Below are 24,976 nucleotides of genomic sequence, written 5' to 3' on the forward strand. Positions count from 1 at the left end.
CATTAAAAGATGCTGAACTACAATACTGATATTACCATAATAATTGCATATATTCCCTCTAGCTTCCCCCCTTACATTCACAAGTTTCTGAAAATCACATACCTTTGCAGCATAGATCAATTTTTTTACAGTTCGTTTTTGCTCATCATCTGATTGAAGGAATAGAATAAAATGTCACATAAAAAGCACAAAAAGGTTTGTGACAGAGCTTACTGCTATTATTTTATGGGTTTTTTTTATACAGAAACAATCCCAAAATACCGTGTCAGGCACAGCATACTTTGAGGATAAAGGAGAAAAAAAAAGCAGGGAGGTGGGGAGGAGATATGCCTGTATTATAGCACCTTTTTCGCCCATCGATCACAACTCAGATTGCTCATGTTAAAACTGTTAAGTTTTACAGGGATGTGCTCTATGGTACAACAAGCACCAGCATAAAAAGAAGCTGCAGCAAGCAACAGGAGGAAGAAGGGCTCTTCTGTGCTGCTATTTAAGGGGACCCACATCAACACTCATCCAATTCCAGTGCTACCACACTGCCTGCAACAAGTAACACTGTGTAAGGACAAGGAAGCGGAAATTAGGCTCTAAGGACCCACAGTGCTGGGAGGAGCTTGAAGAAGAAATGAAAGCAAGGTTTCTGCCTAAAAATGCCAGAGAATCACTGCTTAATAGTCACACAGGCTAAAGTCATTCTGCAAGAGACCGAGCACTGAGTCTTTACACTGCTCTGTGCTAGTATGTATGCCACACACTGCTAAACAGTAGGATAGGTTGTTATTCCAGACATGTCTAAGCAACAGTTAACCATCCAACATGAATAACACTGGGTGAGATTTAAATATCTAACTTCCACAAAGCCAATCTTTCAGCTTTTCTGCAAGTTTGTTGGTTCTGTATTTCTAAAACATCTATTAAATATTTAAGTTGGGAAGCTTTACAAACCATACCTAAGTGCTCTCCATTCTCTGTCTCACCCTTTGTATCTGTGTCCCAGTGATTGTCTTCAGTGTCATCATCTTCTCTTATTGCTGAACTCCAGTCTTTCATGTTCAGTATATATTGTGTCAGTGACTAAGAAGAAGCCCACAAAGAACCCACAAACAATAAAAGAAATACAAGCAATGAAAATGTAGTTACCATTACAACTGCTTTTCAGGATTTCTGTCCTTTATTTAGTTCCCTTAGCAGATCAAGTGAGCCCCATACACAGGATTCTAGATGTTCAATATTAGTTTTTCTATCAAAACATGTATCTGCAGGTCAACAGGCATGTCCTTGTGAAGAATTTTCAAATAGCCAAGCATGCATACTTTTAGCAAGGCTTGTGTATGCAAGGTACACCCAATTCCCATGCTCCAAATTTAAAAAAAAAAAAAACAACAAACCTCTATCAGAATTAAGAGTTTTTCCTTATTTGTTGTGCTGGCTTCCCAGGCTACCAGACAGCTATACTGTGCTGCTAAGCAACCTTTTTTTGCTTAGCAGAAAAACAAGACATTAGAGAATGGAGACAGCAAACAAAAACCCAAAACTGCTTAATGCATATTAAAACAAGGAGAGGTTGTCAGGCTTTCTTGCAAGTCCATAATTAGCATCAGTCTGAATAATTTGATTCAATGCTAAGTGTCATAATTTACCTTGATTTGACTCTCTTTATTTTTCAAAACGTCTTCTACATCTGCCTTAGACGATTCAAACATCTTCGTTTGTTCATTGAGTTCACTAAATCGTTCACCCCATCCTTCAGCTTCTTGTAAAAGCTGAAAAGGGAAATACCAGATTACTGTGATTGTCTACTACAAGCAAGAATCAAGGATGAATAGTACTGAGCTTGTTATGTATATTATCTATACATAAGCAGAATTTAAACCTCTTACGCATCAGGAAGAATTAAGAGAGACAGACTACAAGACAAATCTCAAGAGCTGAAAATTAAGACCTATATTATTGTTCAGTTGCTTTAGCTGCTATAGCTATCCATTGTAATTAGTTGTTGGGATATTTTTAAACATAGAGTTCATAAGAACATGATTAAGAATCCACTCAGTTTAAAAACCTTTAAGTGAAAATAGCAATGAATATAAAATACTGGTAATTTGTGTAACAGCTACATACACTGGGGAACGGACAGAGAACACTCCTACCCCAATATGCATACACACTTCCTAAATGATGCTTTTGTCTTTTCAACTTAAAAGAGGTCAGTGAAGTAAGGGAAAACAGGGAGCTTTTAAGACAGCTATTTAAATTTGTGTGACTCGCAAAACTGTATTATTTCTCCTATTCTTCTCCATATCTCTTAAAATAATTTTTAAATTTTGTTCTAAACAAGCTTCCCTGTTAATTAAAGTCACAGCAACTGTGTGTAATTTATTGCACTTAACTAAAAAGACAGGTCGATCCCAAGGTTACATTTTGCAGACATTCCCCAGTAAAACCTAACTTCACAAAAATACTTTACATCAGTAAAAAGATTAAAACACTTAAGCACCAGCCCATTAAAAATAACCACTGCAACATCTTAACTAATTAAACCATGTCTTTATATCATGAGAATAAAATTGACCTGATAGAAACTTATGTTAAAACATGCTCTACAACATGTACTGACTGTACAGAAAGGATTAACAAGATTGAGCAACAAGAACATAACAGCCAGTTATACTAAAAATAAAACCAGAAAATGGTAGTTAAACAGGGGAACTTAGATGCAAATAGACAAGCAAGCCTGAACACTACTTCTCAAAGATAAACTAGAAGACATAAAACAAAAGGTATGTAACTAGAGTTGGATTACACACACTGCCCCCTGGCACACAACTGGACTTTCCAGGCAGTAAAAGCCATGTATGAATTTGCAGCATCATGCAAAGGACATATTAGGGATTAGAAGAGATGCACAGACAACTACTTTTATCATCGTTATCCGCAAAGAGAAGCTAAAGTTTAAGCAATTCCTTCTTCATGAAGCCAAAACCAAAACAAATTTACATGATTTTATGCACCTGTAAAAATTACAATAAAGAGAAACAGCAAGGATTTGCAATAAGTTAAAGCAATATATATTTCTAATGTTCCTGAAGAAAAAAAAGAACAAACCAACAAAGCACAGGAGTTCATTAACAGTTCCCTTGTTCAACCTAAAAGGCCCAGTCCTCTCCCTGACACATCATAAACCTGAAACTGCACATCTGTTATAATGTTTAAGCTATGATGTGCCAGAAGATTATGACCCATTAGTGCAAAGGGACAGAGGAAGAAAGCACTCAAGTTTCTGTAAACAAATAACACCTCTGTTACCTTTTGAGAATAAGTGAAATTCCATCTTAAAAAAAAGTAAGAAAGAGAAATAAAAGCAGGATATGGATGTTCTAAACCAGCAAACTAACTCACATGCTTACAACCACCTCAGAAATGAGAACACAAATAAGCAAAGCACGTATTTTCTCTTCTTTACTTATCAGGTTCCATCAACTCTTATCAGATTATTTATCTACTCAGAAGCACAACAAATTACAATATGCACAAATGTTCTTCAATTACTAAAAACTGCAACAAAGCTCAGTTAACAACAAAATGTAGTAATTAATCCTAGAAGTGTAGTAACTAATCCTTAAAGAACTACCTATAACCCAGGTTGTTTTATCTGGAAGGAATGCAAAAAACATATTTTTTTTTCATCTAGGAACATGGCAATTCAACTCTGGGAGTTGTTTTTACTGATTTTTCCCCCTGGTTTTGCTTGATATAAAATGATTGCCTGTGAAATGTAGTATTGTTTTTCTCTAAGTATTACTTCTCAATAAAATGAAAGAAAGAGAAGATTCCTGTCACACACACAAATAATCGGATTATTTTTGTTTAAACCCAAGAAATCATCGGGGGGGGGGGGGAAAGAAAATCCCTCTCTATTAAAACTTTGTGCATTGCTTCTCAAAGTCTATTATATAAGAATACTGTCACACTTGAAATGAAGCACTGAGACCAGAACCTTCTTCCTTACAGAAACAATAAGGATGTAGAGATTAGATGAAAAAGACTCCTGTAGGAAAATAATTCTCAAGCAACTTCATCTCACAGTGATAACACACCAATATACTGGTTTTCCACTCATGGCACCTAAGAAATTTATCTTTTTTTTTTTTTTTTTACAACCAGGTACTCCTCCTAGAATTAGAGAAAAAGCTGAAGCTTTATTGGTACCAGAGTTGTGCAGAACTGAAATATTCCTCCTGCAGAAAATATTCTATTTCCAGTAACCTTTCTTTTTCTTGAATTCATAAGTTTGACCTACACAATGTTTTCATTGAGAGGACTAAAATATTCCTCACCTTTTTATAAGACTGGTAAAAAGCAATAGGCCCGTACTCCCACTCCCACCATTACTCCTTCCCCTTCAAAACATCTACTGCATGTCTTACTCCACAGACAACAAGGAGATCACCAATCAGACAGGAAAATAAGAACATATCCACTGAAAACACAATGAACCACCCCAAAGCCCAGAAACATTCCTCAGAAAATTAAATACTCAGAGAAAATATCTGTTAGAAAATTAATAGCTTCACTGTAAAACTACCTATTGCAGAGGACAACTACTGCATATGCTGAACACTTTTAAACAAACAGATTCTTTGGGATCTGGCTACAGCACTCAGGAAAACAAACAGCTAAAATTTGGAAGGTAACAGTCTTTTCTGTTCTTTATCTGTTACTTACCTGACTTTCCACTAATACATCTAAAGAAATACTACAATAAGCTTTTTACCTGCATTTGCATACTCTGCAATTTCTCAATTTCTTTTGTTTTCTGGATCACATAGAAGAATTTTCTCTCTGCCTCTGTAGAGGGTCTTAGCTGTGGACTTGCTCAAATATTTCTGATTTCCTCCACGTCTCAGCAATATTCTTATTAGGCTTACATTACCACATGCTCTTTTTCCACTGAACTCTATGCATGTTTCCTAACTGATTATTAAATTTCTTTTAAAACAAGACTATTTTACACAAAGTTATTCCAACATAAAATCATTTTTAAAAACATGTCCTCTTCCTCATTCCATTTACCAGAACACATGAGGCATGTTAACAAACTTGTTGAAGATTAGCTCCTTGGAGAAATCCTATTTATGTAGTACCATAAGACAATACATATGTCTAAGGATAACTAGGAACAACCTACCTGTTTCTCACTTTCCTGGAGATGGCTGTTTTCATCTACTGCATCTTGAAGAGATGTCTTGAGTCTCTCTGTATTAATCTGATAGACTTTTAGGGTGGACTTGGCCTAAGTGAAATAAAAAAGTGTGTTGCTTAAATGTTATAAGTGAAGATAAGGTCATGATGGGTCATGATGGTATTACTGGACTTATTCTTATGTTTTCTAGTTGTCCTGTATATGTATTCTCATATTTTCTCTACCATTTCAACAGTTTTTGCTGACTGTACTTTTGCAACACTATATATCATTGTGTAATAAGAAGACAAAGAAAAGACAAGGTGACTACTCAACAAATGCCAATCCCTATACAAAATTAAAATTTGCTCAATCAAGTCACACAGAAGTACTAAGCCTTACAAACTCTTCTGGTTTATACAGCATATTATTTCTGCATCCTTAAAATAAAAAGATTAAAACAGTAACTATATGGAGAATAAAGAATTAACAAAGGTTTGAAAATAGAAACTACAAAGAGTAGACATACCTCATCAATTTGTGACTGGATAGATTTTTCTTCATTCTCTAAGGACTCCACTCTCTCCTGAATTTCAGCCACCTGAAAATTATTAGTTGTCATATAGCTTCTCCACACATCTGACTGAAAAGGTCTAGGCAATTAATAACATTATTTTAATTTTCAAACTCAGGAAGTTCTACTGCCAAATCAGTAAAAAAAGTTTTTCTTCTTTTGAGTATTTTCCTTTATGAGTGTAATTGGAATGTAATAAGTACTAGGGGAGATAAAATGAAAAATGTGCATTTTATTTCAAAACACACAAGGAGAATAGTTTGTCTTCTCCACAGAAAATTTTTTTCTGCAGGCAATTTTTTAAATGAATAGTAACAAAACCTGGATTCTCCTTATTCTTACCAAGATATCATTTTCTGATTGTTTAGATTTTTCTTCTTCCAGTTCTTTTTCTAGATTCTCTACTTCCTGGTTGAGTTCCAAGTTTGACTTGTTCAGTTTTTCATGCATTTCCTAAATTAATTACATTTGAAGACAACAAGTATGTTTTAAATATGACAGCAAAATATGTTCAACAAATTTCACCATATCAAGTACTCTAGAGACTCTTACATGTTAACAAAACCTGGAAGAATTAGCTCTACAGGATCTGACATGCAGAATGAAATAAATCTGTTTGCTTTTTTGTTACATGAATTTTATAGAGCCTAATAGGTACTTGATTCACTTATTCAGGACTTTTTTACAAATATATTCTCAGTTTGGGGGATATAAATAATGGAGCAGTAGTTTTTCTTTACAACTGTGCTCCAGTAGCCTATAAAATATATTTTAATTAAATCAGATGTGAAAAAGATATTTCATGCACTACTCTCAATCCTAGAAACAGGAACAATTCACTTTTAAAAAATTATTTATTGTCCACTATGCCATTTGCTCTATATCAATCACTCACAACACTATTGTTAAGAAAAACTTCTCTTAATTTAAATGCCTTGATTTTATGTCATTTTCAGTAACCCAATTAAAACAATTAAATTGGTATTTTCTTTGATTTTGTCTGGAGGAGCTTTGTTGTTTTTATCTGTTGGGTTTTTTTTAATCAGAGCTTTTTATTTAATATGGGCAGCATTTTCCTAAAATAGTCTTAAAATACAGAAGCAACAATTTCCATTTATCTTTTTACCTCAAAAAAAGACGTGTCTGTTGATTCTTTCATAATATTACCATCCTTCAGAGACAATTCTAAATCTTCAAACTGAAAAGGAATTACTGATGTCAGAGTGTACGTAAATAATTGTTTAAATAATAGCATTAATTTATGATGCTCTAGTCTGAAACACAGTCACCATCTAAATATTCACAAATGCACATTGCTGGAAATCAGGAAAGATTCAGCCCTACTAGATTATCCCAGTGACATAAACCAAACAAACACATTTTGAAGTTGTTTCCAGTGGAACATATTGTATTAAGAGTTAAGGCAGAATTTGATAACACCTTAATTGCTCTTAAGGTACCAACAGAAAAAAGCATTTGAAGAATTACTTTAAAAGCTTTAAAATATCTTACTTTTAGAGAAGTTTAATACTTTGATTGTCCATTTCTGTGACACATCTGAAAGCACTAAATGAGAACCATTACCTCTTTTTTGCAAAGGCTGAGTTTTTCAAGAATTTTGCATTTTTCGTCAATTAGTTCAGCAATTTTATTGGCAAGCTGTTTTTCCCTTCCTAAAAAGAGAATGACACTTAAATGTTGCAATATCCTAATAGTTTAAGGAGCAAAAAAAGAAAGAAAGAATAAAGTCATACTCCAAAGAAACAGTATGAAAAATATGCTTACCTACATAAAGTCGACTTCTAACCTGGAAAAAAAAAAACAAGCTGAAAATGTCTGATCAATTACTCTTGCATAGTATCTGAAAACTAGTCTTTTAAGCTGTGGTTCCATTATCAGTTTAACCATGGAACTTAAAAAAGGAATATAAATATGCAAGGCTGCTATTAAAAATAGGCAATTGTATCTTCTGCTCTTCCCCCCTGCATGTCTGTGTGTTTGCCCTGTCCCTCTCCCACTCTCATCAGAGACAAGAGGGAAAGAAGGTTAGTTTTCACTTGGATCACTTTAATAACACACCTCTGTATAGTCATCACATAACCATGACTGCCAACACAGAGTGGTAGTGGACATGCACCGTCAAAAGAGTAGGAAAGGGAAGGAAGGGGGAAGCTCTATACACCAGCTCAAACTTCCTGTTGGGAACCACCCCCCTACATTTTAACACAGAATAGTTAGAGCTGCAGTAGGGGTACTACCTCATGGACATCCTGCTCAGATGCAACTCAGTGGGAAGTGCCAAGTCAGCAGCTGCCACGTGGGGTTTAGTGCCCTAGAATCAAAATCTTACAAACTTCAGGACAAAATCTATCACAAATGGCCTTTGCAAGAGATGCAGAACTTGGCTGGACCCACAAAAACATTACAACATAGCATTTCTCTCAAGGCTGGGCCTGGATGATGCGCCTGATGTAACAATGGGTCCCTCAGATCTTCCCTGTTTCTTCCTCATTTAAAGCCATGGGATGGCTAAGTAGTCCAAGTAACAAAAAAGGGAAAGAAAGTCATAAGTATACTTTTATCCTATCATCCCCAAAGCTAATCCCCATTACTTCCAGGTAATCATCAATTGTCCAAAGAGCAGTCAGTGCAGTTGTAAGTACGGATGACTGAAAAAAACTATCAATAACTTCTGTAATATCTAATGCCTTAAGTGACAAGCAGGAGGAAAACAATACCAGAGCTGATGCTTGTGTGATTTCAGCTGAATCATCTAAAGGGATGCTGCTAGAAAACAGAAGGTATTACCCAAGTTACAATTACATTAACTCACACACAGATCCCCTTACACACAACCTGTTAGCTGATGTTAAAACCCTAAAAATGCAGTTGCTCATATCTGAAAAACTAAATGGCTGCGCAACCCATCTTCAAACATGAGCATCATTACACCTATCACTAGAATCACATTCAGACTATTTGAGAGTATGCAAAAACTGGGGAGAAATTTAAATACTGTGTTAAGGATACTGACCCCATCTCCTTAGCAGGAAAAGTATGGTAGGGAGCTGTTATTAGTCAGATTCTTACTTACTCACAACAGAAGAAAGCCATTACCTCAAAAATATAATCTGATTTGTGCATTAAAAGGTTTCAGTACTGCAATTCTCGAAGTCACCAGATTACTGCTCACAAAAAGCATGCAGTAAAATTGGTTCAGTGTTCCAGTGTTCCAATAAACAGAATCAAGCTCACTGCCCAAAGAGTTTTAAAATGCCATTCTTGATGGGAAACCACATGGATTGCTTCCGCTTGCAATTACCTTGAAACAGCTGAGCTGGTCTGGCTATGGCCAGGGTAGTCACAGAGATATCAACAGACACAGTAAATATACACCCTGAGGAAAATATCTGAATGCTGTGAAAATAATTTAAGGGCTGTCTTTGAAAGCCTGGTGTAGAAATTAAATAGAAAAGGAAAAAGGAAGCCTTACTACATCAAGTTTCCTTGCATTTCCTCTTATGACAACAGTCACTCAGTACATGCCTAAACGCCTAATGTCTTGACAAAACAGACCCTTCAATTCCTCTTTTAGAGGGATTCTAAATTCAATTACAACAGCATTATACGTATGAAGCATTATATACCTTGAAAAGGATAACAACTTCAATGCAAACCATTAATGCACTCTATATATCTGCACACAACTTGCTTACTCTGCTGTTTTTGTCTGGAATAGAGTTAATTTTTTTCACAGCAGCTGGTATGGGGCTGGATTTTGGATTTGTGCTGAAAAGAGCTGATAATACATGGATGTTTTAGTTATCGCTGCTCAGTGCTTACACAGAGTCCAGGACTTTTCTGCTTCTCACCCCACCCGTGAGGAGGCTGCAGGTTCACAAGAAGCTGGGAGGGGACACAGCCAGGACAGCTGACCCCAACTGACCAGAGGGATATCCCACACCATATGGCATCATCCTCAGCATACAAAGCTGGGGGAAAGGAGGAAGCAGGAGGGGTGGTGGTGTTTGGAGTGATGGAGTTTGTCTCCCCAAGTAACTGTTTTGCATGATGGGGCCCTGCTCTCCTGGGGATGGCTGAACACCTGCCAGCTCATGGGAAGCGGAATAAATTCCTTGTCATGCTTTGTTGCGTGCATGGCTTTTGCTTTCCCTATTAAACTGTCTTTATCTCAAACCATGAGTTTTCTCACTTTTACTCTTCTGACTCTCTCCCTTATCCCTGTGCAGGGGATGGAGTGAGAGAGCAGCTGTGTGGTGCTTAGCTGCCATCTGGGATTAAACAAAAACACTTACTGATTGGTAACTTCTGTACAGGAACAAGAGAACCGTAAACGCTCCAACAATGCCAGCACAAATCACTATTTCCCATGGGAAACCATACAGATCAGGGTCAGGTCTCATATCTTCAGGCAGTGAAGCCACGGCCTGAAAAATAAAGTAAAAAGCTTCAGCTAAAGAGGTCAAGATTTTCAACAGAAATAGACATTACACGTTGACTTAGTTTACTTACAAGCCTTCTACATCTATTTTTTTTCTGAAAACTCTGAAAAAATGGTTAACAGAAGCATTTGATTTTTAAATTATGGATTTACCAAGTAAATAAAAAAAAAGAAGAAAAAAGTTCCAACAAGATATGACAATGAATAGATAAAGCTTTGAAAACTTTTCCTTCTGAACCTATCAATTATCACAGAATCACAGAATGGTTTTGGTTGGAAAGGACCTCAAAGATCATATAGTTCCAATCCCCCTGCCATGGGAAGGGACACTTTCGAAAAGATCAAGTTGCTCAAATCCCCATCCAGCCTGGCCTTGAACATTTCCAGGGCTGGAGTATCCACAGCTTCTCTGACAATTTGTTCCCGTGTCTCACCATCTCCTCAGTAAAGAACTTCTTCCTCTTGTCTCACCTAAACCTGCCCTCTTGCAGTTTGAAGTCATTCCTCCTTGCCCTATCACTGCAAGCCCTTGTAAAAAGTGCCTCTCCAGCTCTCCTGTAGGACCCTCTTAGGTACTGAGAATGTACTACAGCAAATCCTCCTTTGAGCTGTCTACACGTTTCACTGTTGGAAGAATCAATACTAGTAAGTATTTAATATTCTTCTGGTGGAAAAACCTGTTCAGCCAACCTCATGCTAAAATAACATACTAGAAAATGTCAGTGATTTAACGCATTTTAAACACCTAAATACACTCACATTTTATTTGTAAATGGATCTCACTATTTACTCAAAGATACAACATCCTCAGTGTAGCTCACACTTACTATATGTGAGCCGTGCTTAAGAACATGTCACTGTGCTGTAAATTTCGATTTCTCCCCGGCCTGAGCCCCCCGCCGCACGGCCCCCGGCCCCCGCTTCCCCGGGCGGAGGTGGGCCCCGGAGCCACTCCCTCGCTCACCCAGCGCGCCCCTTCCCAGGCCAGCCCGCAGTAGCGCCGGGCGCTGTCCCGCAGCTCCGGCCACATCCCGGCGGTGCCGGTGCCCGCCCCGGGCTCCCCGCGGCCGCCCGCCGCCATCTTCCCGCGGGCGGCGCGCGCCCCTTCCGGCCCGCCGCCTGACAACCGGCCCGTACCACTGCCCGGGACGGGGGGGATACCGGGAAAGAGCCACCGCTGCCGCGGAAAGCGGGGGGGGGGACGGCGCGGCACAGGTGGGAGTGGTGGGGCCGGGCCTGGCTTCCGTCGCTCGCCCGGCGGCGGCTCGGGGACCTCTCCCGACAGACCCTCCCCTTGGCAGGGGGGCCGCAGCCGGGAAGGAGCGGCAGCTCCCTCCACCCCCGTGCTCCGGCACCGACATGGCCCCGCGGGAATCCGCTCCTGTCACTCCCTAAAGTTACGCGCAGCAAAACTCACCTCCCGCGCGGTGCCCGCTGCCTCCATGTGCCGCCCGAGCGCGGGTGGGTGATCCCAGAAACAGAATGCTCGGGAAGGGCCCGACTCCCGCCGGGACACCCGCCGTGCGTGTTCCCGGTTGGGCGCAGGGCTGTCCGTGCCCGGCGGGGCGGGGGCGGCAGGTGGAGCGCGGGGGGAGCAGCCCCGGTGGCGCAGGGCTGGGGCGTCACCTCCTGCCCCGTGTCTGCCAAAAACTGATCGTGCCGGGGCTGCTGCTGCGCCAATGTACAAATGCAGTGCCACATGACAAAGGATTTTTCTCCATCTTATTCACTGAGACTAACTCTATTTTTTGTGTTTGTTTGTTTTAACTTTTCTTTTAACGATTTTTTTAATTAACGTGTGCTAACTCAACTTTCACAGTGCAAGGCGAGTGACTTGCCTGTGAAGCTGGTACCACCTAAGGGACTGGGCTAGGTAAAAGGTGGCAGTGGCTTTTTTAGCTGTATGAAACAAACAGGAACGAGTTTGGCCGTAGTGGCGAACAGTCAGTGATCACTGCGATCCAGTCTGGGTCATGACAAACAAAGCCCTTCAGTCTTCATCATCCTAGACTGCAATTTAACCCTATTCTGTGTAAGTACACTGTAAATCAGGAACACATTTATGTGGTTTTTAACCCTATTCTGTATAAGTACACTGTAAATCAGGAACACATTTATGTGGTTCTTAAACTTCAGTTACCCAATCTAAACAAAGTTAAACCAAAGCACCAAAATTATTAATTTTTCCTGATACTGTTCTTTTGTTTAGAAAAGACAGTGCAACACCATCTACCTTTTCTCTCTGGCAGCATCATTTCTTGTGCAGTTATGTCCATTAAGGTCCACCTTCACTCTGCCCTATGTTTTGATATTTAAAACATCCCCATGGCAATAATAACCCCATTTTGTATTTTGCGTATTTGCTTAGAAAAGTATTTTTAATGCAATTACAAACTAGGGGAATATTTGGGACTCAAGGCTTTGAAAATACTTTTTAAAAACAATGGAAGCATTCTGGTTATTTTAGTCATCCTAACCCAAACTCTAAGTCCAAGCAAATTTAATCAGTACTATCATGGGAACTACAGAGAGCTATTATTTTCATTTTTAAAACCACAAGCAACCAGCAAACATACATGAAAATTTAAAAACACCACTGAGGTGTTTCCTGGCTCTTCTGAAAAAAAACCAAAAAAAACAAAAAATCCCTATGTTCATCAGATCCTGCACTGCAAATAACAGACAGATGAGCAGCAGCTGACCTGACATTTTCCTGAGCTATCTTTATCTCATTTGGCATCAGATAACTGCAGAAGCAAAACACTTCAGAGGGTTTATTTAAAAGGATTTTTTCTTTTTTTTTTTCCTTTTTTTTTTTTTTTTTTAGGACTTTCCTTGCTGAACATAACCTGTAACTGGCTTAATTTTGCACTAATGTCAATGCTATATCACAGAAAGAATTCTTACCTTTTTGATAACACTTATCACTGCTGACAATACAGATTTCATTGACTCCCTGATCTCCAGAGCATTCAAGCAGAGTAGTATTTGATATATCCAGCCTCCTTCTAGTTTGATCATAAGGAAATAAAAAAAAAGAGATTCCACATTACAATCGTCAGCTTCATGTAATTCCAACTGTTTTTTAGTGGTTTGGGGTTTTTTTAATGTTGCAAATTAATTTTCCTTAAAATTAAGAAACTCAGCACTTACCATTGCTTGGAACATAGTTCTGGATGGCATCTGAGAAAGGCTTTTTGACATCAAATACGGAGTCAGCTACTGAACTGTCCATTTTTATTTCAGAATTTACTGAAGCAATGGCTATTCCTTTTGAATCTTGGTCACTGTTGAGTTCCCTATCTACAGCTACATTCATTTCATGTTTCTTCTCCGGTGTTTCTTCTAGTAGCTTTCTTCTGCCTACTCCTACAAATAAATGTAAAGGGAAATCATGGTTATTTTCCAAGGATTCAACTTACACATACATGCTCTGATAAGATATTAACCTCTACAGAGATTTTAATTTTTTTAATTTTTCTCAGTTTAAAGCCGAATATTAGAATGCCACATTAGAGTAAATATGCTAAGATTTATGATTAAGAAATTATTTAAGAAATACTATTCAAATAATGATCTCAGAATTTGGAGGATAGAGCTTTAAGCAAAACTTGAGTTGTAGTAAAGGAGTTAAAAATCAGTGTTCAGGATTTGATAGATAGCATATAGATTCCCTGGTCAGGATTAGTAAATCTCTTTCTTATATCCAAATACAAGAGCTTTAGAAGGAGAACAACTAAAAATGCCATGTAGGATTAAAGATTAACGAATTCCCACAAGATAACAAGCTTCACTGCAAAATACAAGGAACCACAGGCATATTCATGCAGAAGTATGACTGAAGACAACTGGCTGCCTTAGTTTTAGTGACTTGGAGTAAATTGTCTGAAGTCAATAAAATAGTGCTTTCAAAAAAACGCACATCTTGCTTACCCACGAATAAAAAAAATAAAATGATGGATTGTTTAATTTAATTCTATGCTTCAAGATAGTGGGCCAAAGATATGCATCACAAATAGTCCAGTAGTCAAAATTCAAGACAAGTAATTGGCTCTTAAAGTGATACAATTATATTAGCACAACCTGTATTATCAGATCCTCAAAATAACATAAATTAGACATTAACTAGTGTGAGTTAGGCTCACTATCTCTTAATTTTAAATCACCAGAAGGAGACAGCGTATTATCTGTTGTACTTTTTTCTTACAACAAAGGATTTTTTGTTCTTGCTAAATCACTGTTAGTGAAACATTAGCCTAGTAACTTTAGCTGCATTTTGGGCAGCACACTTAATTGTATAGCAGACAAAAGCTCTGCCAGCTCTAGAAGAACGTTCCTTTTTTTCATATATTTTTCCCTGCCCAGTGTCAAAATTGTGCCCCTTTTGTGCAGAGACAATGACCTGTTCCCTCTGCATAGTATTATCTTTAGCTGTGATTTCATGATGAATCTTTTCAAATTGCTGCTGCAGCTGCAGCAGTTTGCTTCTCTCGCAGAGGGAACATTTTGTTTTAACTTTAAATAAAATTGTTGGAATGTTATTAATGTGTTTGGTAAATCTGTTCATCATACAATATTTGCGTGGTTTTCCTTTTTTTTTGGGACATGAACTCTGTTCACTCTGCTGCGATTTTGTCAATTTCCTTGTTTTCCAGCATTTTTTACAAAATGCCAAGCTGTCCTTCCCCAAATTTTTCTTGCATGATTTCTAAATTGATTTCAGCATTTTCTGCACCTTCTCCACATTTAGGAGTATCTTTTCTTGTTCACATTCCTTTGCTCCTACCGCCATCTCATCATTCTGTGCAGTATTAAGTATACTAGTGACAGTAGTCCTAGTGTCACTTCTATTTTCATTTGGCTTTTTGACAAAACATGTATAATTAGACTTTTTCTGACGGGGTTACTGTTAGTTTTACTAAATATATTTGTGAAGAACCCTGGTGGTCTGGTAAAATACTACTGGAACTCTTTCTGCTAGAATATAATTGCTATTATTTATATTTCTGGACTTTTACTCTCTGATTTTCAGATTCTTTCTCTTTTTTCTTTTCTTCTTCTAACTAGTTTTAGTAGCAGCAATCTTTTTTTTTCCAGTATTATCCATCTTTTTGATTACAACAGTATCTTGTTTTTCAACATATATTCTATCAGCCAGGTTTACGAGCAATCCCAGGTTGTCAAGATTTAATTAATTTTTTTTTAATAGCAGTCTGGCTTTCTAGTTTGAGGGGTTTAGGAGACAATAGGTGTCTTTTTTTTTTCTTTAAAAATGTCTTCTGTTTTAGAGGGATTCTAGGGTAAAAGTTCACATTCTATCAGACTAATATCACATGACTTTTTCTTTTTTTTTGGTAAATTGTAAATTTTTGTAAATACTTTTTTGGACTTGGATTCAGCTGAAGACTTTGGTATTACTTTGCTTTTTGAAGTAGTGTTTGATGATGCCTTCCAAATCTCAGATTTATTTTCTATGCATTTGTATCTTGCACTATCATAATAGCTTGAATTGATGGGACTAAACCTAAAGATACAGAATAATATTTTCCTTTACTGTATCACAGGTAATGTTTATATTTCTTTCTAAGATCAGGATTAAGACTGTCCATTCTCTGGTACCAGAAGCTGATATTGGGAATATGAATCTTCCCATGTTACTTCTGCTTCACCTTTCTGATGATGTTGCATGTTTATAGGAATTTGTTCAGCTTGTTGCTTTTCTCTGACGAGCTATCAGTAAGAACATCAAGAGCTGTTGAATATTCTACTAGGTTGGTAGATTTTGTTGTAGTTTTTTCCCTCCACTGCCCTGTTTGTCACTGCCAGCTGAAGAGAAAGATCAGTCTCTTTGGAGGTATCTGCATTAGTGTTACCTGATTCTTTGTGTTTAACCTCCTGTTTTGAAATGCCTTCAGTTTTTTTCCCTGTGGTATTTTATTAAGGCTTTACCGAGGCCTTTTTTTTATTATGGAAGCTTAGTTCTTCTCTGCAAGCAGTTTTTACCTTCCATTCTGAAACTCCACATGTCTTCCAAATGGCCAGTTTCTTCATAAGTTTTGGTACCTGTTAAACCAAAGCTACTAGATGAGGTTTGAGGAGAGAAAGGTTGGTCTGGAGTCAGTTCTTGGGACTCCCCAGGTTTCTGATTATGTTCGTTATTAAAAATATCCTGACTGAATTCTTTGATGTTGTTTTCATAAAAACTCAGTGGTTTGTTTTTATTCTCTGGTTTGTGAATTTTCTCTTTTACATCATTATCCATTTTGAAATGGCTTTTGGATGCTGAATTTTGTTGTGCATTACAACCTTTGACTGATTTGTCTTTCTCAGGTGCTTCCAGACTAAGACTTGGTTCACTGTCACATGGGGTCTTCTTGATGCCTGGATGATTATTTGTGGTTCCTGGTAGCTCCCCATAACTCTGCACTTGCTCTTCTTTGGCTGTTGAACTCTGAAACTTCAGTATGTCTGCAAAATGTCTAAAAGAGAAGAAATGGCTCTCTTCTTCAGATATGTCGGGCTTTTCTTCTGTATGTTTTATGTCTGAGGGATCACAATTCGGAGGTAGGCTAGGAGAAGAAGAAATCTGATCTGATGCAATTGATTCATGTCCCTGTTGATTATCATGTGTGTCTGTATTATAATCAATAAAACTATTATAGATATTTGTATACCAACCTGACTGGCCACGTCTGCTTTCTGACTCCTGATTTCTCTTTTCAGCTTCAGTGTTTTTCAACAGTTGGATTTCTGATACCAAGTCTTCTTCTGAACTGTAAGGTTCAATTGGCTTCTCTTTGTCACATGTCAGTATATCAAAAGATGATTCTGTGCTATTTGAGGTGGTTTTGGTGTCATTAATAGTATGTACGCTTGCTGGTAGCTCCTCAGGATTTGGCCTGTGTGAATCTATTATTTCTTGTGCAGAATTCTCTTCATCTTCCTTTGTCACTGCTTTAGCTGTCTCCTTTGATTCTTTGTCCATGTGTGATTCTTTCTGGTCTAAAGTCTGCTCTTCCTCGTTCTTATTTGCTCCATCCTTTGTTTCTCCACTTTTCTGGTCCTCTGTAGCAATTGTATCTTTCTCAGCATGGCCAAAATTAAGAACATTGCTTAAACCCAAATTAAACCAATTTGATTCGGATTCTTGGCTTTCACTCTTTTCTTCTTCTGACACTGACTCTGTGTCTGGTGTTTCCTGTTCAGTATTGGTATGCTCAGGCACACCAGAAACATCATGGATTTGTGGATCATTTTTTTCTGATGCCAAATCTACATCTTCATTCTCTTCACCAAAAAACAGAAAGTTTGTCAGTCCACCTTGAAACCAACCAGGTGCTGGGGGTTCTTGTTCCTCCTTGTCATTTAGCTCCTGTAAGTCATTTTCATCTGTTACCATTATTTTTCTCCCTTGGTATTTATTTTCTTCTAAAGATTCAGTAACAACTTTTAAGGGCTCTTCATCATTTTTACTTTCTGTGGTGAACCATCCTGAAATCCAGCTCGACTGAGTTTGAGTGGGTTCTAGTGGGAGACTATTTTGTGTTTGTGGCTCTTCAGTATCATCTTTTCTAACCAGTTTCTTGTTTGCAGACTCCTGAGCGTGAGTTTCCTCAGAATCATTTTCAGAAACTGATTCAATTCTTCCTTCATTTTGCATGGAGTCTTTTGTATAATTTAAGGTTTCATTTTCATGCAGCTTTGGTTCTGCATCAGACAATGAATATTCACTTTCTTTGTTGTGATCATATAATGTGCTATCTTCATTTTCAAAAACATACTTATCTTCATGAAGACAGAGGAAATCAGTTTCCTAAAAGAATAATATTAACTTTTAAAATGGTTTAATGTGTAATTTTCTATAGCACTGTGTAGCACAGCAATATATATTCTCATTCGTTCTGTGTAGTTATAAATTTACACAAAGAACTATAATTAATTGTATTATTCCTAAGAGTTCTATATAATGAATTACATAAATATTTTAGAGGACAATAAACATGCAAATGGAGCAAGTGTAAAAAACAAATGTTTTGAATTATGTGGAATAAAATATGCATCAACACTTGAATTTCTTACTGAATATTAGATTTTTAGTTGCTGTAAACTACATTGGAAAATCTGGTGATTTGGTTTACCTTAGTGAGCACTTCAACTTCTTCTCCAATAAAAACTTCCTCAACCTTCACAGCATCTCTTGGGAAGTATCCAAAATCCTTTCCTTTCTGTAAAAAATATAAAAGGAATGAGAGCATTTAAACTTCAGTGATAAATATGTTAGATGCTTGCATATGTACTAGAAAAGCATGGATGAACAATAAGTTTATAGAACTGCCCCCATCACCTTCATTCTGTTTTGTCAGAAGATTGGTTTATTTTTCCTTCACAGAAATGTTCCATTTGCCATTTCAGAAAGCAAGGGGAAGTGTATTGCTCCATACTGCTATTTTCTGTGTTATTTTTATGAATGTGTGTTTATGCAGAACCCAGGCAGTAGCCTTAAAAATGTTTCAGCTGAAGACAGTGGTGTGTGCACAGATGGTTGCAACCAGCTCCTACTAAAGTTGGCTCCCATTGTCTCAAGTGGGAGAAAAGTCATGACTTAATAACTAATGACCCATAATAAGTTACAAGAAAAGTAGGATATGACATTCAGGTACAAGCAGCAGAAGAGAAATGGCCACGAAGATGGCAACAGTGCAGAAAATAAGTTAATGATAATGTCCAAAAGAATCAAGTAAAGTCCTTCTGGCCAAGAAACCAACTGCTAGCTTTACATCAAATTGTTGCAGATAGTCTTTAGTGGAGGAATACATCTTGGAAGGCAAGGAATAGTAAGGTGCCTGCAAAGATACTCCCGAATGAAAAAAAGGAAGACAGAATTTCACTGTTAAACAATAAATGTGAAAGATCATTTACGATAAAAAAAGTTTACCAATATATTCTAGTTTTGAAGTACTTACACAGTTTTACTAGCAGTAAAACTTGATTTGGATCAATGCATCTATTCCTTCTCAAATGGCTGTTCTAACTGTGTTGTCCATTGTTCCAAATCATTAAATATGCATGATAACTTCTCTGGGAACTTTCCTTAAGCACTGAACTGTGAAGTCAGGTTCCAACACTGGATGTCTTACCTACCTGTAGGTAGGAACCTGACCTGATAGACCCGCGTGTTTTTAAGGGAACCAGATGAAATCATTACAGCCAAATGATAACGTGAAGGAGTCAGAAAACTTGTATTCTGGTCTTGACTTTGTTTCTTCATGAGTGATCTTTGCCAAGATTTGATTTTCACTTTCTATATAAATACAGCAACAATGACTCATCTCCCAAAGACTGTATTGGTCCAGGACTGGTTAATGTTACAAAAGAAGTGGAAGATCCTTAGAAGCAAGCAGTCTGCAGTTGTTATGTTCTTATTACAGTATCTAAAATATTTACAGGGAAAGTCTTTTGGATTTAAGTACTTACACTGCCGGTCCACAGGTTTTCATTTTCCCTGGAAAGTTTGGAGTATACCATTATTTCTTCTCCTGTTTTGAAGTTAAGATACCGGCAATCAGGCCCTAAATAGTCTGTAGTGGCTTGAACTCGGCTCATTGCCTCTGGAATAATATGTAGAAAAAAAGAAACAAATAAGTATAGCTGCCATTTTGTCTGAAGTCAGGTTACTGAAGAAGTCTGATGTATATATAATACTGATGTATTAACAAACATTTTAATGTATGTGCTTTGTTATGATACTAATCCATTTATATCATCAGGTGGAAAGCAACTAATGGGAAAAGCAGCCCTCTCCTGTTTTCTTTCCTATTTACTGCAGACGTGAAGTGGAAAAGCTCTTGTCCTATGTGGACATTTTCCAGCATTTACTCAGCCAAAGTTTCAATGCTTAAATGTGTATGCAGAATTAGCAAATTTAACTACTAAAGCCAGATCTAGACAGCAAAAAAAAATATTTCTCAGACATATTTATAATTTTATATTTTAGAAATTCTAAGTTAAATCTAGTATTACTTCAGGGATTTTGTCCTCTATTTTGCATACATTTATCTTATGAAGGAAATAAGTAAATTTAAGCAACTTAAACCTTAAACACATTGTTAAGACCAAAGTTTCCAATTCAGTTTGAATTACTTTAAATTTTCTTTGTCTCTGCCTCTGTCTCCCCACAGAAAGCACTACTGATGTGCTCTGGTCAGTTTGGAGCCCATTCCACATGCTGTTCCACAAAGATAGACTTCTCAGAACATCCAGAACCCACTGAAGTTGGTATGGCTCCACAGGAAAATAAAAATCCATCATCAGAGGAAATCTAAGGTCTCTTCCACTTCAGGAAGAGCTATCTACATTGAAAATGCAAAACTTAAGGCTGCCAAACCAATGGAAACAGCTTCATATAACTGTGATAGGTTTCACAATGGTAATCGATGGATAATAAATGGGGCGTTATTTGCTGCTGCTCACTTGTGATTCAGTGGCTCTGCCTCCCACAGAGCTATTTACTGCTCAGGAACTACATAATTATTTACAGCACTTACTTCATGGTAAAGAAGAAAAAATAAGTAAAGAGGATATATTAACAGCATGTTTTTAAAGAAGGATTACAAAAAAAAATCCCAAACCAAACAGCTTGCTTACAGTAGAAAAAAAAAGGGTTTTGCAGAACAGGCTATGAATGTACTATAAACGCATGTTAGAGTCTTCTTTCTCAGTTTAAAGCCTACCATTTGTATTTTATTTATATTTTATTTACTTGGGTTTTTTAAAAAAATTTATTTTGTACCTGTAAAAAATGAGTTAAAATACTTTAAAGTTGTTTTATACTGCCCATTTTGGGAAACCTGAGAAAAACTAGCTGTTCAAAAGTATTTTTACTGAACTTTGATCCGTATATCCTTACACAACAATCCAGCAAGTATTTTTTTTTCTCTTTTTGTTTTTAAAGTTTAAGCCTGTTGCTCGTAAACTTAGTGTATTAACAACAAACATTTGCTATGGCTACTTATTTTCAGACTGTTTCATTGCTAATTTTGAAATTATAGTTTGTAATAGCTGCATATATACCACAGACTCCTTTTGAAAAAAACCCAAATTTTTACTTACTCTCACATTCTGGATCACCACACTTCTTCCATTCTGAAAGTACCTTTGTACTCTGCACACTTGCTGAAAATGAAATTACTAACAACAGAATTCTCTGATCCAAGATCTTTGACATTTTAGATTAAATCCAGAATGCACTGAAATTGTGGAAACTGCATAGATGTGCCGTTAGCAAGAATATTCTACATTATTTTTCTTAGCCTAACAAAACATTGCAAGTAAACTTACAATCCTATTTTCCTTCTCTCATCTGCTTAAACCCTAAGTACACTATGCTAACCTGCTAACAATCTGCAGAGTCAGACGTCCTGATTATACACATGCATTAATAATTAACTATGTTCTGATAGCTAGGCTGACGCTTTGAATACAAAGAAACTAGTTCTGGTCACATCAATATTTAGCCTCTGTCAGATAGATTCTTCTGTTCTGAGTTTGTAGAAGATTGTGCTTGGGGAAATTCGACAGGAGTTGTATATTAGGATTATTTCTGGTTTATGAATGCATTTTTAATGTACATCTTCCATCTGATTTTAAGATGGTGTGGGATGATGAGCAAGCAGCCAGGCAAGGGCTGAGACAGCCTACTGTCTACAGCCTACACCACATACCTTCTACATTATCTTTGTGGATGGAACTCTACATAGCTGATGTCAAGAAAGGATGAGTTGGCCAAAGGAGGAGGTCCTGTGGGGGTAGGATGGTCCTGTTTTGGCTCTGAAGAACTGAACAGAACAAAGTCATATGACTAGAGCTTTGAAGGACACCATGGCCAAAAAAAGTAACTTTTGCCTGATTAAGGGTTATTTAGATATTAAAATGCACATCCTGCATATACTAATAAGATTAATGAAGTACATGCTACCATATATATGACTACATTACTCAACTCTCCACCTAGATTATGCTACATGTAAAGATGGAGGAGAATAAGACTTGCCTGTATATCAGGAAGGTAGAATTTTCATGTAGCTAGGAGGAAGACATGAAAAGGTCTAGGAGTCACTTGGCAGGCTACTCTCCCTCTTCACAAGTAGGGATGCCTGCTTAGTAAGCTTATGTGCAGAGTTATTATTACCCAGGCTAGCACAATATTATTGTTATTGTTAGAGCTCTGTCACAGCTAGTCCGTTTATGAACAGCAATTCCAAATGTGAGTTTCTGTTGTTTGAATAAACATGTGTGTGAATCTGGGACAGTAAAGGTTCTTATTGAACATAACAGGACTGTAGTTTTGGACTGGTAAATTAAACTATTCATGAATCTGTGCTCGTGAAAGTTCTTACTGAACATGACTATACTGCCAAATTGATTATAATCATAAATTAAGCCCAGCCACATTCAGACCCTCTGATCTCCAAGGACCAGCTGGAATACAGGGGGCAGGGTGTATTTTCTGCCAAATTTCTGTACTCTGAAGAGATGAACTATCAATTTTATGCTTATATTGATTTGCATGATTGCTAATATAGCTAATGACAGTTTTCTAGCTTTCTGTTCATTTGTTTGTTTAATAAACTATTTTGTGTGCACTGATACATTTTAGATACTTTGTAGCTGGTCATTGGGAACCCTAATAGAATTTTTTTCCCACATACTCTTTTGGAGCTTTCTCATGCACTAGACGCTAAGTAAAATCCTTTAGCATGGGGAATACTTACTCAACTCCAAAGTCTTTTAAAGGTACTTGGCAATTTTCAGGCTCATAAGACAACTAGAAAATCCATATGCTATCCCTACATCACATATCACAGACGAATATATCAAAGGTAAGCAAATGACATGTCCTGCTTTTTAAATAATACCCTCTATCTTAGCAACCTATTATCCAATACGGAGTTACAAATAATGTTTTCTCAACTACAGGTTACACTTTAAAGTAGTAATTATGCAGGGAGTTGGAAACTGGTTATATTGGTGTGAAGTTGTGCTATAAATGAAATCTTGCAGATAATCATAGAATACCATGTTGGACGGGGACCTCAAGGATCATGTCGTCCATCCTGTCTTTGCAAAAGCATGGTCTAGACAGGATGGTCCAGATGAATTTTAAAAGTGTCCGACACTGGGGCATACACCACTTCCATGGGAAGATTACGCTGATGGCTAATTGTTCTCATCGTGAAAAATTTTCCTCTTCTATCTAATCAGAATCTCCCCTGGATTAACTTGTATCCATTGTCTTTTCCATGTGACTCCTTGTGAAAAAAAGGAGTCTCCATCTTCTTGTTTGCATTAGAAGCAAGCTTTGTTTCAAAGGTTTTCCTACACTTCTTTGGTGACCTAAACACAGTACATCTCACTTACCTACAAAAGAGACTTCACCTTTCCTTTCCCACTCTCCTGCATGAGGGAGCCTTTCCTCTCTGCTTTCTTGATAGCACCCTAAGAATCTGCATTCCTTCCCAATCTGATCTTCGCAGTCATATGGTTCCTACTAGGCCTGCCCCTCCTTCAGTCCTGAGTATGACTCATGCAGAATTTGCTGTTTTCTCTTTCCCCAAACCCAAGCTATATCCTACTTGCAGCATAGTTTCCCCTTCCTCCTGCTCTGTAACTCAAACCTGCTGGACACTGATGCTTAGTCTGATCTACTGAGCCAGCAAAGAGAGGGCACAAGGTGAGCCAGGGTCACGTTAAGCCGCAGCGGCCTGCAAACAAAAACATCACAGCAGATGACATGTCCTCCAGTTGCAATCTAACACTTTGGCCCTTTCCTTTGCCACATGATCTGGTTGTCAGACAGGCCTATCCTATGACTTAGTACACCAGCTGCCTCTGCTGTTACGTAACTCACCGGGGAGCCTTGTGCACCAAGGAAAGTACACTATAAACACCACCCAGTCACTCCTGAATAGCTTTAATGCTACCCCATCCCCAGCATGAACATTCCCTCCCCTGGAGCTTGTATTGCTTAGTGGCTCAGTGATTTGGGACTTTCCCTGGTGTCCTCTAGGTTCATCTGTAGGATGTGAAAGGAGAGAAATGGAATGCCAAGCAGCTAAAATATGGCAAACGCAAAGGGAGTTGCAAAGTAGAAAAGTAGGACAGGCTTTTTTTTTTTTTTTGGTCATACCCAGGTCTCTACAGGGCAGATTGATGAGAAGGAATATACAAGAAATTTGTATTGGAACTCTCTATATGCTAAGTGTAGAACAAATGAAAAAAAAAAGGACAACATTTTTACCCAGCTGGTCATAAGTCTTTTATAGTGTTGCACATCTACCACAGAACACTGGGAGAAAACCCAACAATGGGCCTGGAAAGGTTAACAGTCCCTTTTTGAACCTGGCAACATGGAGCTCCTTTACCTAAAAATGGAAAAGACAGGTATTCTGACACTTAAATTTACATACTTCAGCAGGTTTGTGTGGGAGAGCAATCAGACCTACACCTTGAGGTCTGCACATTATTACCGTATTTGTGAAAATAGCTCCGAATAGCTATGACTTCAGTTTCCTACGGATATCCAAACTTAGTGTCAAGTCTTTACATGGAGGTAAAATAAATAGCTCATCTTAGCTACTCAGTTAAATCTACATCTGAAATTTTCAAGTTATTCTGGGCACTGCTCATTGTGTAGCTTAGTCTCAACACCCATTTTTCAAGGCTTAAATGCTGATGAATGCTGCTCTGATCTCTGTTCTTTGTT

General features: G+C 37.6%; 1 protein-coding gene across 7 annotated transcripts in view; it reads right to left on the reverse strand.

Moving 5' to 3' along the window:
* Positions 1-21,617, reverse strand: part of MIA2 (MIA SH3 domain ER export factor 2) — a 37,744-nt gene extending 16,127 nt beyond the window's left edge. Inside the window, exons 1-17 of one of the 7 annotated variants that reach the window (XM_027638414.1) lie at positions 21,325-21,615; positions 19,690-19,823; positions 18,354-18,440; positions 16,894-18,028; positions 16,219-16,278; positions 13,369-13,584; positions 13,123-13,223; positions 10,070-10,201; positions 7,539-7,560; positions 7,338-7,426; positions 6,880-6,951; positions 6,096-6,206; positions 5,709-5,780; positions 5,186-5,290; positions 1,641-1,763; positions 951-1,074; positions 103-149 (exon numbers count right to left, since the gene is read on the reverse strand). In XM_027638414.1, the coding sequence (XP_027494215.1) occupies positions 103-149; positions 951-1,074; positions 1,641-1,763; positions 5,186-5,290; positions 5,709-5,780; positions 6,096-6,206; positions 6,880-6,951; positions 7,338-7,426; positions 7,539-7,560; positions 10,070-10,201; positions 13,123-13,223; positions 13,369-13,584; positions 16,219-16,278; positions 16,894-18,028; positions 18,354-18,440; positions 19,690-19,823; positions 21,325-21,439 (2,745 nt within the window). In that variant the 5' untranslated portion in view covers positions 21,440-21,615. Of the gene's footprint in view, positions 1-102; positions 150-950; positions 1,075-1,640; positions 1,764-5,185; positions 5,291-5,708; positions 5,781-6,095; positions 6,207-6,879; positions 6,952-7,337; positions 7,427-7,538; positions 7,561-10,069; positions 10,202-11,179; positions 11,267-11,632; positions 11,759-13,122; positions 13,224-13,368; positions 13,585-16,218; positions 18,029-18,353; positions 18,441-19,689; positions 19,824-21,324 lie in introns of those variants that run through there. The other 6 variants (XM_027638412.1, XM_027638413.1, XM_027638411.1 and 3 more) reach the window with 6 other exon arrangements.
* Between the last annotated feature and the right edge of the window lie 3,359 nt (positions 21,618-24,976).

Source organism: Corapipo altera, unplaced genomic scaffold (assembly GCF_003945725.1).
Source record: "Corapipo altera isolate COAL_440 unplaced genomic scaffold, ASM394572v1 23, whole genome shotgun sequence".
Lineage (NCBI taxonomy): Eukaryota > Metazoa > Chordata > Aves > Passeriformes > Pipridae > Corapipo > Corapipo altera.